General features: G+C 42.4%; 1 protein-coding gene across 1 annotated transcript in view; it reads left to right on the top strand.

Annotated features, from left to right (window-relative positions):
• Window positions 1-218: 218 nt before the first annotated feature.
• BACE2 (beta-secretase 2) overlaps window positions 219-16572 on the top strand; it is a 28872-nt gene continuing 12518 nt past the window's right edge. Inside the window, exons 1-5 of the mRNA XM_005427259.2 lie at window positions 219-302; window positions 7524-7740; window positions 10033-10161; window positions 11390-11524; window positions 14286-14387. Coding sequence (XP_005427316.2) covers window positions 7615-7740; window positions 10033-10161; window positions 11390-11524; window positions 14286-14387 — 492 coding nt within the window. The 5' untranslated portion in view covers window positions 219-302; window positions 7524-7614. The remainder of the gene's footprint in view (window positions 303-7523; window positions 7741-10032; window positions 10162-11389; window positions 11525-14285; window positions 14388-16572) is intronic.

Raw genomic sequence — 16572 nt, 5'->3', positions numbered from 1 at the left:
AGCAGGATCAGCTGTGTGGGATGGGCTGCAGCAGCATATCTTTTCCCAAAAGTGACACTAAATTTATTTCCCAGGGCAGTGCTCATCATGATTTTAAAACTAGAGATAGTTTAGACAAAAACTGCAATGTTTTATTGTTGTTCATTTGTTTAATTGGATATGCAAATCACCTCTCCTTTCTTTTGTTTCCTTTTTTTTTTTTTTTTTTGGCAGTTAAATATTCTGGTTGACACTGGGAGCAGCAATTTTGCTGTAGCAGGTGTGCCTGATCCTGATGTCACATCCTACTTCAATCCTGAGCTGTAAGTACCTGTTCTGCACCCATGGTGGAAATTAGGGGGGGTATTTTGGATTCTGGCTCCTCCATGCAAGACAGGATGATAAGGCAGCTCCTGGGGCTCCTCTGACATCCCGTGGGAGTGGGATGTTGGCTGCCTGGTGGGAATTTTGGATTTGCCTGATGCAAAACCCTGCCTGACACCACGAGCAGCCCCACTGGTGGCAGCACAGCCGAGCTCTGAGTGAACATCAGCAGCACTAATTAGAACTGGAGGAAAGAGAAGATGATTACAGGGTAAAAATCATTTGCAAAATCACACCAATTTCAGCCAATTTCTTACCTGAACAGATTTGCAAGGGATTAAAAGTTTCAATATGCTTTGCCTTTGTTTGAAAACAAAAATTAAAAGCTGGTAATTGTATCAGTTACTTGACATTTCATCCAGAAGCAAAATTACTTAGTCAAAACCTAATTTGTTGTTCAGTTTGGCCACAGGCCTCAATCAGTCAGTGATCTGGACAGACCCTGATGAATCTGGTTATTTATAAAATACAACTTGGTGGTTCTGGTGTTTGTTATGCACTAAATTTGCTGTGTTTGGCATAGGCTGACATTAATCACAGCCAAGCTTTGTCTGTCTGAATCACACTTCTTCTTCTTTCCTTTCTGCCCTTCTCTAGTTCAAATTATTTCAGGTAAACTTCTCCAAAATGCAGTGTCTAGCTGAATCATATGGATGAAAATACTAAGAGTGCTGGGAAACTGGGGAGTATCACCCTTCTCCCTACCTCATATGTGTTTTAAAATAGGGTTTTACACTTTTTTTTGTCCAGTAAGATGCACTGGGAATGGAGGGAAATCTATAATTTCCATGCTGCTTACTGGAGTAGCCTCACCTCCTGCCATATATTTAGAAGTTAATGGAGATATTTCACATCATGCTGATATGATACAGGTCTGGAAAATCCAGAATCTTGGAGAGCTATTTCTGATACTACTTGATGGCTATTTCTGCACTACTGCAGGGTTTTCCATGCCAGCCAGACAGCTATCCCCTTCCATAGGCAGTGGCTAGAGAAAACTTAAATGCAAAAATTAAAAGCACAAGCATTCTTTCTCTTAATTGATGTTATTGAGACTGGAAGGACGAGGCCTCTCTCATCAGAAACATAAACCACTAGAAACAGCAACAGCAGAGTTTGTGTGTGGGGAAAGACAGACTGAAATCATGTGAAGGTTACAGCCTCTGATTGTGTTCTCAGTGGACACTGTGTTTTGGGAACTTTAATATGAGGTTAATAATGAAACCTTGAAGTCCAGGCCCTAAAGAGTTAGTTAAGGGTGCTTTGTAAAATTACTAAAAATCAAGTCATTACTTGATTTTAAGTCATTACTTAAAAGTCAATCAAGTCAATTGCAGCAAAATTTTCTGGTTTGGGTTGCACTGATGGAGTCCTGCCGTGGGCTCAGAATACAAACATCAGCAGACTCCTGGGGACACCATGCTTCTTCCATTTTAAATATTTCAACTACATTTAAATAAATAAATTGGAGGGATCCTGGCCCCAGTGAAAACAGGTAGATCTAAAAATGTTGGTTGCAAGAAAGCTCTGTAGGTTACCTGGCACACATCCCAAATGAGCTGGGGCTGTCACCAGAGCAGGCGAGCCATGGCTGGGCCCAGCCAAGTCCTGTGAACCTCTGAGGATGGAGAATCCATGCTCTGTCATGCCACAGTGTCCTGGGGAGGAAATATTTCCTGTTGTTCAACTTGAACCTCAAAAAATGTAACTGGTGGCTGTGGCAGTCAGCATGGCAGCCTCTCCCTTTGATGCAGATCTGAGTGTGCAGTCTGTCCTTCATGTAGGCTCTTGATGAAAACCTTCACAGAACCACAGAATCACTGAGGTTGGAAAAGACCTCCAAGACCATCAAGTCCAACCTGTGACCAATCCCCACCTTGTCCCCAGCCCAGAGCTCTGAGTGTCACATCCAGGCCTCCCTTGGACACCTCTGGGGGGGTGAATCCACCACCTCACTGGGCAGCCTGTTCCAGTGTTTAACAACCATTTCCATGATGAAATTCCTTCTGGAGTCCAGCCTGAGCCTCTCTTAGCACAGTTTCTGTGTGTCCTCTTGTCCTATTGCTGTTGCATGGGAGAAGAGCCTGACTCTCATCTGGCTGGCTCCAGCCTCCTGCCAGGGCCTTGTAAAGAGTGAAAAAGTCTCTCCTGAGCCTCCTTTTCTCCAGCCTGTGGAGTTTTTCCTCCACTCACAACCCCTGGGGCTCTGCTTGTCACGAGTCAATGGCTCCTTTGGGCCCAGGGGTGCAGCCCATCATCAGCCCACACCATGGCTGGTTTGTTCAGCCCCACACCCTCAGCTTCCAAATGGGAATGCCATGGGAGCTGGTGTCCAAAGCCTGACAGAACCAAGATGTGCTACAGCCACTGTTCTCCTCATCTGTGCCTCAAGTCCTGGTGTGGAGGGGAGTGAGATGGCTCAGGTGTGATGTGCCTGTGAAATTCCTCATTGAGTGTCTATGACTCCATGACTGTCCTTCAGGTGCTTGGAAACAGATTCCAGGAGCTTTTATTTGAGACTTCTCCTGACTGGAGGTGAAGCCCAGTCACCTCTACTTCCTTGGTAGAGGTGCTCCTGGGCTCCTTGTCTCTTTTGGAGACTGGCTTAGGGTAGACTTTGCCCAGCAGTCAGAACACCTTCCCTGGCATTGTGATTTAAACCCCGATGGCAACCCAGCCCCACACAGCCACTCACTCACTCAAAACCCCAAACATTTCCCCCTTCTTCCCCCAGCTGTACATGCTGGGGTGCGGGACATCTCTGGGCTCAGCTGGGGTCACCTGGCTGTGTCCCCTCCCAAATTCTCATGCACACCAAGCCTGGCAGTGCTGGGGTGAGAGGGGGAAAAGACCTCAGCTCTGTGCAAGAGCTGCTCAGCAATAACAAAAACATTTCTGTATTTCCTGTCTTCTCCTGACTGGAGGTGAAGCCCAGTCACCTCTACTTCCTTGGGTGCTGCTCCTTGTCTCTTTTGGAGACTGACCTTAGGATAGACTTTTCCCAGCAGTCAGAACACCTTCCCTGGCATTGTGATTTAAGCCCAGTGGCAACTCAGCCCTACACAGCCACTCACTCACTCAAAACCCCAAACATTTCCCCCTTCTTCCTCCAGCTGTACTGGGGGTGTGGGCCATCTCTGGGCTCAGCTGGGGTCACCTGGCTGTGTCCCCTCCCAAATTCTCATGCACACCAAGCCTGGCAGTGCTGGGGTGAGAGGGGGAAAAGACCTCAGCTCTGTGCAAGAGCTGCTCAGCAATAACAAAAACATTTCTATATTTCAACTCTGTTTCCAGCACAAATCCAAAACACAGCCTGTGCTAGCTGCTGTGAAGAAAATTAACTCCATCCCCAGCCCAAAGCAACACGCTTGGTTGTCATGATTTTGCAGGGATGGTAAAACAGGGGCATCGATACCACATCAGCTGGATCTGTAAAATTACCCAAGAGTGACCTTTGCCCACGTGTAAATGAGAAAACCGACCTATGGGCACTTGTCTTCCTTCCTAGGAGGAACACTTGAGATTAGATAAAGGGGTTTCCTCTCATCTGGTAATCACTCCTGCAGTTTTTCCCTATGTTGTCATGGAGTGCTTCCGATGCCTTAAACTGCAAGTTGAAGACAAGGGGGAAGAAAGATTAGTAATTAATGGGTTATGAGTTATAGATGTGTGCTTATTAGAATATTCATGTTGTGTTGGAGAGAGTGATGGGGCTTAATTTCCTGGTGCCACACTCTTGGTTTAATTTTATTCAGATGATCAAAATCAGAAATTGAATGCATGATTCTTTGTTGACTGAAAGGACCCAGAGAGTGTGTTTTTCAGGAAGAGCCCTCCTGGAGCAATTCCAGAACTAACTTGTTAAATTATGTTGTGTATCACATAATCTATGTGATATAATCCTGCTGTTTAATTATCTGGCTCTTCCTTAACAAAGTGAGTAAAGCTGTTACCATGCACACTTTTACAACTTGGGCTTTTGAGTGGCTCTGACAAACCTTTGCTGTAAAAAGTTCTGAGTTTGCTGTGATAATCATGCTCTATAAGTCACCATGATGTATAAGGTTTTGCAAAATTACCTGATTTGTCCTGAACTGAAAAGAAATCACTGTGTTTGTTTCTCGTGCTGTTGAAAATAACAAGTAGTTTTGTTGAGTACTCTACTTATGATAAAAGAGCTACTTAAACAGACATATAAAGGGATTTTTACACTTGAACCCAAGTGATCAGTGATGGCTCTGCAGCAGTATGTAAATCTGACATGCTCAGGGCTTTCAGTAGTCAGGAACAGTATTCAGTTTTATTTCAGTAAATAAATAAAGAGTACTACTGCCTCACTATCTGAAGCTTCAAAAGCAAGCTGCTCAAGAGTTGATCTTTCCAAGAGATAGGGAGGTAAGAGAAATATAGGCAATAAATTGAGGTAATGCAATAAGTTATATACCATCAAACAAAAGAAACTTGTTTTGCTGCTTTTTGCTGCTTGTTTTGCTGCTTTTGCAGTGTGATCCTGCACGGTACATGTTGTGGTTTGGGGTGAATTATAAACTTTTTGTGGAAGCCCTGCAGATTAGATAAGACTTCTTGGTTAGAAATCAATAATTTCTGTTGTATTTTCACACTTGCTTTGTCTTAAAGTTGTTTGGTGAGGTCAGTGTTAGGCAGGGCTTCCTGCACGTGGTGGATTTGCTGTTGCCATGTTGAGCTTGCTGCAAAGGGATTGTGACATGAGAAATAAGATTCTGGTGGTGTTTTGTTCTGTGCTGTGTGCTGGTAAGGAGGATTAACTCTGCAGGAGAAAATTACCCCATTGCTGGTTTGCTCAGCTGGGGCTCCAGATCCATGTGAGGTTTGAGGACCAGGTTTCTGGTGGCTTCTTTGGAGAGAAGACAGGAGTGGGAAGGAGGGGGAGAAGGGAGTAGGATCCTTACAGGACCATGATCTAGGAACCCTCATTCCTTGCCTCTGTCTACTTTGTCCTGTTGGAAGAGGTGAATTTCTTCTTTTCTCATCACAGCCAAAACATCTTGTTTGTAATTTTCTTTCCTGTGCAGTGTTTATTTTACAACACTCGGCCCATGAATTACAACTAGTCTCTAGTTTTGACCTCTAAAGTTTTCTTCCTTTAGATCAGTGAGGTGGAAAAGTGAAAAAAACCTGTGGCTGATTACCTGCAAGAGGATGGGGGAGTGGTTTTGCAGAACTGAATGTAATTTACTGCAAGATCCCTTCCCATGTTACCCATTTTGCTCCTTGAAGGAAGTAATAAAGTCTCCTCTTCAATATGACATTTGTGAACTTCACAAATGAGATGAGTGTCTTCATATCCATTTCTACAGTTGGGGAAGCTGAGGCACGAGTGATGAGGAAGGGGCTTTTCTTGCCTTTCCACAGGAAAGGTCAGCAGCTGTGCTAGAAAGTGAATCCAGTCTTTCTGTGTCCCAGTCCACAGCTCTTCCTGCTTCTGGAAGAAGAGCTGTGTGCTGCTGCTGTTCTGGTCATGCACTGCTTGTATCTGCAGATTTGCTTCACTTTATTCTCCCAGCACTCAATTTTCTCTCTGATGTGAGATGTTTCCTCTTCTGCTGCTCAGCCAGACACTTTTCTCCATGAAGAAAAGCATTCTCCCTTAAATTTCTTGCCCCCACAGTTTCCCTTATGCTGCTAATTATTCCGACTCTATTTTGATTTATAAAATGTCCTGCCAGTGTCACAGAGGTGTTCTGAGGACCCTGCCTGAACAGAGATGTTCCCTTGTGTAAGTGTCACTCAAATGCAGAATCGCACAGGAGCAGTGGAACTGATCAGATGCAGGTAATAGCAGTACCTCTGGAACTCCTGCATTTTGAAATATTATCTCATGTGTTTCTGCTGCCTTGGATGTTAACCCTTGAAAGGTTAGGTCTTGGGAGTGTCAAGAACTGCTTAGGGTTAGAGCCTGGCCTCCCCTCCCTTGGAAGAGTCAGTTGCATGGTCCATATGGCCAAAGTGTCCCACAGGAGAAAGTGTTTGAATTATGGGGCTTGTCCATGTTGCCATCTGAAGGTTGTTCCTTATAATAATGACAATTATTCATTAATTTCCAAAATTCATGCTGGTGAGTTCAGGCACAGGGCCTGTGAAGCCACTTCATGTGGCTGTTAAATCCAGATTAAAGCTGGATTGATCAAAGCATCTGCACCTGATAAATCCTTGCCCTTTCTATTGTTCTACACACATGTAAACATGCTGTTATAAATTTATTTTACACTTTCTCACCCCCTTAATTTACTTTCCAAAAAGCAGTGAAAAGTCTCTTGAGATGAACTGTGTGGTCATCTGTCTCTCCAAAAGAGGAAGCTGTGTGCCAAGAAGAGGATCCAAAGTAAATTGTGAGGGATCTAGAACTTTTGAAGCTCTTCAGTAGAGATGTGTGTGGAATATGAGAACAATACTTGTGGATTACAGGCCTTTAAAATGAAAAATCTTTTACTAATTTTTTTTTAAGCCTTTTAAACAGGATTCAGTTTTCTCTTTTGCTTGCCATACTTAACTGCTCCTTTGCCTTTGTTTCCCTGCTCTAGAAAAGATTAGTTCCTTTCCTCCTCCAAGTCAGTGAATCATTTGTTAATAATATCAAATTCTACTTACTTCCTCACAGATAGGTCAAACTGCAGATTTAGGAAACCTCTGTTTTACTGCTGGTACTCACAATAATATTCCAATTTACCCAAAAAGCGTCTTTTAGGAATATTAATGAGGTATTAGTCTACAGCTATTCAGTTAGCTTTGCATTTCAATTTTAGATTTTAATTCAGTAGCTTTCCATTTTCTAGTGCCATTTAATACATTCCTTCTCCAGTTAAAAAGTGTTGCTTCTATGGACCAGTTTGAGTCAGGGACAGTGCACTAGATGACATAATATTTTAAATTTATTTTTTTTTGACACATTGTGAAGATCTGAGTTATTGATGGCTTCTGGATAAAAATGGGGCTTTGACTTTTGGGTTTTTTTTAATTTCTGCTTTTTCCCGATTTTAGGAGCAATATGAATACACATTTTGCATACTTAATTTACCTTTTCTTTTCCCCTCTCTGGGCAAAATTGAGGTGGAATATATTCTGTTGTCTTGCATTGTAAATGAACAGCCCGTGCATCAGTGTGTCCTTTCCTTTTAAAGGTCAAGCACGTACAGATCTCAAGGGGTTGAGGTGACAGTGAAGTACAGCCAAGGCAGCTGGACTGGAGTGCTGGGCACAGATGTCATCACCATGCCCAAAGGGCTCTATGGCAGCTACACCATCAACATTGCCACCATCCTGGAGTCAGAGAACTTCTTCCTGCCAGGGGTTAAATGGCACGGGATCCTGGGTCTTGCCTACGATGCCTTAGCCAAGGTAAACCATCCCTTCCCCCCTGGTTGTCTTTCGCAAGGACAATAAATAGAAATGTGTTCAAATCAAGCCAGCAGGTGATCTGTCAGCATTGGGCTCCACCCTTCCAGCCACTCCTTCCTACAGATCTTCTGTCTTTGTTCCAGAAGGAATAAACTGGGTTGTGGTGGTACCACAGTGCCCAGAGAGGATTTTGGCTTTTCTGGTGATGGAAATGCCGATTTTAGCCCCTCTGGAATGAATAAGCTTTTACAGAGCTTTTAGTACCAGAGTGTGGTTGTGGGATGTGTGTGGAGGGAGGTTTTAGAGCTCTGAGGATACTTCTCACAACTGGTCTAAGGCAAAGTCCTCAGCAGTTCATTCTAGGACATTCTCTGTTCATCAAGTAAAAGTTGAGGTGTGCTGGGGTACCAATTGTGGGTTTCTCTGTGTCTGGATTGAAGGCACTTGAGACAGTAGTTCATGTTCAGACTCAGGTGTTTATTATTTCTTATCAGTAAAACAGTCTCACTGCTGTGAGTTCAGCAGCTTTTCATTAGAAGGCACAAAATGGCCAACAATCTCTTGTTCCAAGGACTTTTAAGATTGAACTATCCAATGAAGAACTGACACCTGGATTATTTTCCCTTTTAACCCAATAACTGATCCCACAGAGCTGCAATGGGGACTTTTCTGCCCAATTACAAAATGCCACCCAAACCCATGGAGAAGAAGGAAGAAGAAGCATGAAGAAGAAACCCAGGATGACACCCTGTGCCCTCCATCTTGCTTCCATCCACAACAGACTAAAAACCCCAAAACCTCAATTTCTCACCCAGTGATACACCTACACTGCTCTCTATCATCTATTTCACACTTTTGTGGATTCTGGTCTATCTTGAAGTCTGGGAAACTTTCTCCATGAATGAGGGTCAGAGTCAGTGCTGCCCTGGGGGTCAGGGCACCCCAGAGCAGGCAGACAAATATTCCCAGTGCCCTGGGTTTCCACAGAGGTGGATGGATAATTTCAGAACAAATATTAGCTACAGTATTTCCAGGAACACTGAACCAAGCATATCCTGCTCCTCTGGAGGCAGGAAATTCAGGTAGAAAATTCAATTAAAACCTGAAGCTTATAATCCAAAATGTATAATCTTAAAATCTAAAACTGAAAACGTGATTGGAAAACTACAAAGTTACTATTTTCTCCCTTCACATCCCAAAGTGAGAAAGGGGGGAAGAAGAGAAGAGAAGAGAAGAGAAGAGAAGAGAAGAGAGAAGAGAAAAGAGAAGAGAGAAGAGAGAAGAGAAGAGAAGAGAAGAGAAGAGAAGAGAAGAGAAGAGAAGAGAAGAGAAGAGAAGAGAAGAGAAGAGAAGAGAAGAGAGAAGAGAAAAGAGAAGAGAGAAGAGAGAAGAGAAGAGAAGAGAAGAGAAGAGAAGAGAAGAGAAGAGAAGAGAAGAGAAGAGAGCTGTTCTCAAACTCTGCTTTGGGCAAACAGAGTACTCAGGACATTTGTTCTTCCCTTCTTCCAAGGATTTCAGGGTTGTTGGCTTCTGAGGCTGCTCTGGGCTTTGTGCAGTGAGAGCACTTGGCCCCTCTGACCTCCCTGCACACAACTTTGAGTTACAGGGAAGTTGCAGCTCTCCAGTGACTGCAGAGGAAAGCAGGACCTGCAGTGTCGGGAAGAACCTGGCCAGTACCCAGCTGGAGAGAGCCTGCTTGGGTATTAAGTTATCTAAGAGAAAAGAGAGGAAATTTGGGCCACTCAACTCAAAATTTGTTCAAATTCAACAGTGCTGAAAAACTGAAAATCTTGACTATAAAATTCTGCTTTTTAACTATGGGAAGGCGTGAAAGGCAAGTTAGCTTTGAGTGTTCTAATAATCACAGAATCACAGAATTTCTAGGTTGGAAGAGACCTTTAAGATCATCGAGTCCAACTCATCTACAATAACACAAAGAATTTCCCAAACAGAAATTATCAGTGAGAGTTTCTGCCTGAAACTGGTGTTTGAGTTTGGAAACTGCAATTGAACATTACTCCTGTGTTTTAGGGATTTGGTGGCAGCAGTGCTGACAGTGGTCAAGAGTAAAAATGTTTTTAAAAACAACAGAAACAGAAAAATTACAGATATTGGGGTTTTAATGGCTTATTATGTCTAGAACTTTCATCAGCTGCTTGTCAGAAATTCAATTTACTCATGAAAAGTGGCCTTGCTTGAATGAGTTGCTGATTTCTGCAAAGAAACTTTCTAATGAACCCTGCAATTCTTTTGTTTGTTTGTTTGTTTGTTTTGCTTTTCGACACCTTGAAGCCTTCCAGTTCTGTGGAGACATTCTTTGATTCCCTCGTGAGGCAGGCAAAGATCCCCAACATTTTCTCCCTGCAGATGTGTGGTGCTGGACTCCCTGTTTCTGGAAGTGGTACCAACGGAGGTAGTCTTGTGGGTATCTGTCAATAGGAGAGGGAAAATGTATCTCTGTTCATCTCTCTCCCTCTTTTCTCTGACTATCCTGCTTCTGCCAAATTTAGTGTTTAAAGATATTTTTGTATTTTAAATATGTTTTGTATTTTTTTTTAAAGAAAAGCTAAGCCCTTAGGCAAAATTTGAGTGTTATTTATTTTCATTCTCAATTCTATTTTTTCCCTCTCTCAAGTTTGAGTAAACTTTTCATCTTTTAACAAAGAAAAACATGAATGTTGTTGTGTTTCCTCAGGGCAAATTCTGCTGTATTTCTCAAACTGAGTAGTCCCTTATGCAGCTGATAAATTTGTTCAATCTCATCAAAATGCTACAGTATTTTTGTTTTATGTGATGTGAAAAGGGGGAGAGGAATCAAGGGTCTTTTCTTTTTTATTTTTTTTTTTTGTCAACAACATATTAAAGGGAAAAATCTGTAGATCAGATCTCCTGCTTGCTGCTACTCTGGGAAGTCTTTCCATCATCTTTAGTGGGACCATCAATTGGCCCATTCTGTATCTGGAATTGGGAGATGGAATGACTGTTCCCAAATGATGCTGAAATAAACATCTCAGCGCAGGAGCTGATCACACACACTTATTTTGAGGAGAATTCACATATTGTAAATGTTTTTCATATAACTGAAGACCAAGAGAGAATTTTCTTAAGTTTAGTTCAGAGTCAGAGTCCACAAATGCTCCCAGCCCTCCTCAGTCTAGGTTTTGATGGAAGCTAAGAGTGATAGCAGTGACAGGATGGGATTCCATTTTGGATATGTGTAAGAAAAACTGAAATCTTCTTGGACAGTATTAAAGCTTTTCTGATCTGATAAAGCAAATTATTCACATGTAAGTTCATTATTCTGTCCCAATTTTATACATTGCCTAGATTTATCCACTAAAGATGCTGTTTTTAAAATTAAAACAGTGGAGTTTTCATAACAGAATCAGTGTGAGGCTGTGGGTAAAAATGCTGATAATTTGGCCCAGTATGGGAATTCTGTTTGAAGCACAATCTGTTTAATGTCCAGATGTTTCATACTGCTCTATTACTGACAGAGAGCTTGACAGTAAAATCCTAACAAATGATGCTAAATGAAAACTTCAGTGCCCCTGAGTATCACAAATTAAACATACCCATTTTTGTGTGCTCTTGCCCCAAAACTAAACATGTGGGAATTTAAATTGACTTCTTTTCTCCTCTCCTTTAGGTGCTGGGTGGAATTGAGCCCAGCCTGTACACAGGGGATATCTGGTACACACCCATCAAGGAGGAGTGGTACTACCAGGTGGAAATCCTCAAACTGGAGGTGGGGGGACAGAACCTCCAGCTGGACTGCAGAGAGGTACTGGCCCTGGGATGTGAAATGCAAGTTGGGCTGAGGGGAAAAAAAACCAAAAAACTGATTGGTCAGTTTTGTCTTGGCAAGCAGATGTGCTTTGCTGTGTCCTGAGAACTGAATTAAAGCAATTCTGGTCAAACAAGGGAAATGGGAGGTTTTGGGTTGAGCCCTGTAGAGCTGTCTGAGCTCACAGTTCATGATGGCAGTGGACAGGAGTCACCCTGGGTTGGTTCCTAAAGTTCTCATCCTAGGCTGTCTTTTTTATTTTATGTTCTTTTTCTTCTTTTATTCTTATGTTCAAAATCAACTTTTGCTCTCTTGTGGCTGGCAGTTATTATTCCTGATGGATAAGCTTTCTGTTTCTATTAGGAATAATGTTCTGCTGTATCTAGATCAGTCTAATGAGACTGTGCTCTTGCAATTTTTATTCCAAAGGCATTTCTTTTTTTTTTTTTTTGGTGGAGGATATATGTGTATGTTTGTGCTTTATCTCTTTCTTACTCTTGCTTGTTGGTATTCATGTTTTGATTTTACTTCTGTATTTTTTATGCCCCAATTTCTTTAGACATCCTAATTTCATTCTACTCTGATGCTCTTAGTTGGAGATCAATGGGATGTGATAAGTTTAAAGTTTTTATAGTTCATATAAATTAAGTGAAATTCATGATTCCAGTACTACATGTGCATAAATATTATAGTCCCATGCAAAATATTGAAATCATATTGCCATATCAATTATTTAAAATAAGTCACAGCATCTTTCAACTCAATAAGCAGAACAAGGTCTATTTAAATGCCTCTCTCTGTTGTGCTGTTAGGAAAGCAAAACCACTGGTCCCTTAAAACAAATGTTTGCTTTTCTTTCTTGCCTTAAAAAACAGTCAACATGTTTTTGAAGGGGAGCCCTTCAGTGGTTTAATACATGCTGTTGCCAGAAAACAACTCACTGAAAAATTCAGTGGTGTGTCAGGAAAGTTTCCTGTAATTGTTGCTCTTTTCTGAGCCAGGGGTTGCTCTCACTGGTGCAGAAGGATCAAGCCTTCCTGGATCAAAGGAGACCTTCCCACAGAAATTCCACAGAAATTCGGAGGAAGAGCAGTAAAACAGGAGCAGCACAAGTTTGCAGAGGATGCATGATTCACTCTAGGATGAGGAGCTGTGTGCCCTCTCTCCTCTCTGTTGTTTCATAGGAAATGGAACATTTTTTCACAGCCTTCACCAGGGACTGCTCCTTTCCTTGCCAGGGAAAAGTTGTCCCCTTGCTCCAGTGCTGGGAATGTGTCCAGAGCTCCAGCACAGCTGTGACCCTGAGCCTGGCAGCCAGGGCTGGGAGAAGTCCTGAGCTGCCAGAAGTGCACTTTGCACTGCTAAACATTAACCAGCCAAGCCAAGGAGGCAAAACCAGCTGCTCAGTCCCCACGGGAGCAATCCCACTACTCCCAGATTTTTGTACAGGTTTATATCAATGGTCAACCCTTTTAACTACTTTTTTTTTTTCCCCCCAAGGGTGGCATTCCAGGATGCCAGTGATTGTGTATTTTGTGGTACAAATCTGTTAAAATGGACTCCAGAAGGCCTTGGCATTTCTTTCAACTCTTTAGAAGTATTTCCAAGTGTGTAACAAATTATTTCCTGTTTGCTTTTCTGTCAGCTCTGTATGGCAGCCCCATAGCAGCTCTTTCAAAAAAAATGTGGAAATAACTGTCAAGAGTTACTTTTTCTGACTTTTTTTTGGTGGGTTTTATTTTTGTCACTGCCCTAAAGGGACTCCATGTGACTTGATAACATCCAAACCAGTGTATTTAAAATTCACTTGCTGTTTGACCTCCTTCCTAAGTAGCTTAGGCTGTATATCATCCTGTGTCTTATGATTATGCCATAAACATGTCACAGCTCAGTTATATTAATCCTTCTGCCTAAGCTGGCAGCAAAAGTAGTTAATGCAAATAGCTGCCACTACTACTCGCCTTTTTTTCCCCCACCACAGTTAATCATAGTTTTTAAGGAGTTCATGAAAAAAGATTTATGCTTTTAAAAGTTTATACCTCATTGACTGTACCTGAAGTTTGCTGAGATCTCTTAATTTTAGGGTTGAACAGCATTACAGCAATAAGAGAGGTGTTTGCTCTCTTATGGGTGTTTTTTTGTGCAGATTTTAAGGCAGCAAGACAAACTTCAAGTTTCTTTGTACTTGTTTTTTTTGTGTATTTTAGGGGTTTTCAGCAGTCAAGGGATAAAGGTGTGACATTTGTACTCTTGAGCCAGTACAGACATGTAATGAGGCCTAATTTTTTCAGTTTATTTTTATATTAGATATGCCAGTCATTAAAACAGGATGCTGTGTTTAAACTAGAGCTGTTCTCATGCTAGCAGAGACCCTGATTCAGGGCTTGGAATCTGCATCAGGGTGTTTAACACCTCTCTACTGAATATCAAAATGCTTTTGCTCCCTCTGAGAGGGTCCAGAATTCACTTTTTTACAGCAGCGAGACCATTTGCACCAGCTGTGGTGACACAGTAATTTCCTGACCGGTGCAGATAAACCCACTCTTGTGTCTAGGCTGATTGTATCTTGCTTTTTTTTTTTTGCTCTCAGATTTCACTGAATTGAAGCTGTCAGCTGGAGAGAGCTGCTGACAAGTATGACATGCAGTTCTGGGAAGGCAGCTGCCAAAAAGGAGCAGCTTTGTTCTGCTCAGGAGACAGTGGGATCTGCATTACAGTAACTACAACTTCTGTCTCTTTTTTTCTCTCCCCTCCCCAGTACAATGCTGATAAAGCCATAGTAGACAGTGGAACCACTCTGCTTCGACTGCCAGAGAAAGTCTTCAGTGCTGTGGTGCAGGCAATAGCTCGCACATCCCTGGTAAGAAAATGCCGTGAAACCTGCTCAGAAATGTGAAAATCCTCTTCAAGGATCACAGGGGCTTTGAAAGGGGTGTCAGCTCTGCTGCCTGCCTTGCAAGTCGTGGGTTTTGCACCTGAGGGGGAGCAGAACCTTCCCTGGTCTAGCCCTGTTAATAAAGGAGAAATGACTGATGGCTTTTGATGGAAAGGGAGAGGTGAAAAAAAATAAGGGAGGAGGGAAAAGGGGGGGGCACAAGTGCAGACAAGAAGTGTGAGTATGGAAATGCATCAGAAATGGTGTGTTTTATTCTAAGCATTTCAGAAACACAGACATCATCCCTGTTGCTCTGATTCAAAGTATTAAGAGTGCAAAACTCACTCTTTTCATTCAAAACAGAGTGTTTGTAAAGTAGGAGAACCTGCTGCTGCAAGCAGTTCCTTTCCAAGTATAATTCTTAGTGCTGTCTAGAATAAATGCCATTCATTAGGATTATTCATGTCAATAAAGCTGCTTTTGACCTTCATTATTGAATTATTTATGTTCAAAAGCATCTTTCTTTGGGAACAGAGTGGGCTTTAGAAGTAAGGCCCAGGGATGGTGGAGTTCTCTGTGTGCAGAGTGGCTGAAGCAGCATTTTCTGGTTAATAAAAACTATTCATAAATTTTTGTTCAATACAAGGAACAGCACCAAGGAGGTTAAAGAGGAAGAATAAACACCAACTATTTCAGTGTGAACAAACTTGATATTTTTGTCATGGACTCACAGTCAGCCAGTGGTTGTTGATGCAAATCACAGGGAACACAGTAAAGCAGCTGCCCCAAAGACAGTGTTTGCCTGTGTGCTGATAATTCAAGATTGAGATCCTTTTTCCTGCTTGATGGAGAGCAGAGATTTGGCATGAAGCGTCCTTCACTGCCTGCAGATGTCCAGGATCTGAAATAAATGTACCAGTTACGAGTTCTTCTCTTTGCACAACACTCAAGTGTTGGCTGGAACAATTTCAGTCCATGGGGGAAGAATGGAAAGAATCCAGCCCAGGAGCTCTTGTAATGTCACCCTGTGGATAAGGAATCCCCCTGGGGAGTGGTCACAGTGATCCACACCCCCCTCTGATGCTGGTCAGGACATTTGAACCGGGGCTTTCCACCTCACAAGAAAACTGTGGATAGATCAATAAATTATTAGAGGGGAACCATTCCCTCTGCTTAATTTTTTTTCCTGTTCCTATTAAAAATGCATAAAGTAGCTTTTTTTCTGAGTTCTTTTTAATCTCTAGGACCCCCTTTCACTCCACACAGCCCAGAATTTACTTTGACAGCTCTAAACAAAGGAGATAGTCTGCTAAATAAGAAAAGTAGTTACAGGGTGCAGGGTTGGGATTCCAGCTGTGTAGGAGCAATGTCAGGAAAATGGGTATTTTCAGCAATTGTACTGCAGCTCTGTGCTTCTGGCAGGAGATGTGCCGCTGGAAAAAAAACAATGAAATCATCTGCTGTAGTCTGACACACTTTTCTGACCACAGGTGAGCCAGGTTAACAAGTTCCTGCTCCTCATAGCTTGTTATGAGCACCCAGCCAGGTGTTATTTCCCTCTCAGACAAACTGGGATAACTGTGCGGGACACATTTCTTTATTCAGCTCAGTTCAAAAACAAGGCTGTGAGCTCTTTAGTGGTGCAGATATTTTTTTAAACTTAAATTGTTTGGACTGAAGGCTTTCAGGGAGCAGCTCTTATGATGCAGTTTGGTGTTGAAGGGTGGTGATTTTGGCAGATGGGCAGAAATGAACCAGGGAGGGGGGACACACCTACTACACCTCACTGAGCTGAAGTCAGGACGGCAGGAATACAATGTTCAGTTAAAAAGTTGAACAAAGGAAGGCTCAGATAATCCTAAAATCTTTATTTTAATAGCCTTTTGGGGATCATGCACTCAAATCTCCCACTTGCATTGCTGCAGCGTGCAGAAGGAAGGGAAAGAAATGCAGTGCATTAAGCAATCTTTCTGGGAAATTAAAGCAGGCACTTCAAACAGAGCACTTGGTAGCCTTGGCCTGACCTGGCTGGGTGGTATCTTGCAATTTTTCTCAGATCTGCTTTTCAAGACCAAGTGGAAAGAGAGGAGAACTGTGTTTCTCAGCAGGTTTGGCCTGGGACTCAGGTGTGAGGGGAGAATGTTCTGCCCTGTGCCAAGGGATGCCCTTC

The sequence above is a fragment of the Geospiza fortis genome, unplaced genomic scaffold, assembly GCF_000277835.1.
Source record: "Geospiza fortis unplaced genomic scaffold, GeoFor_1.0 scaffold17, whole genome shotgun sequence".
Classification (NCBI taxonomy): Eukaryota; Metazoa; Chordata; class Aves; order Passeriformes; family Thraupidae; genus Geospiza; species Geospiza fortis.
The sequence above is the reverse complement of the archived record's forward strand: the minus strand, read 5'-3'. Positions and strand labels throughout refer to the sequence as shown.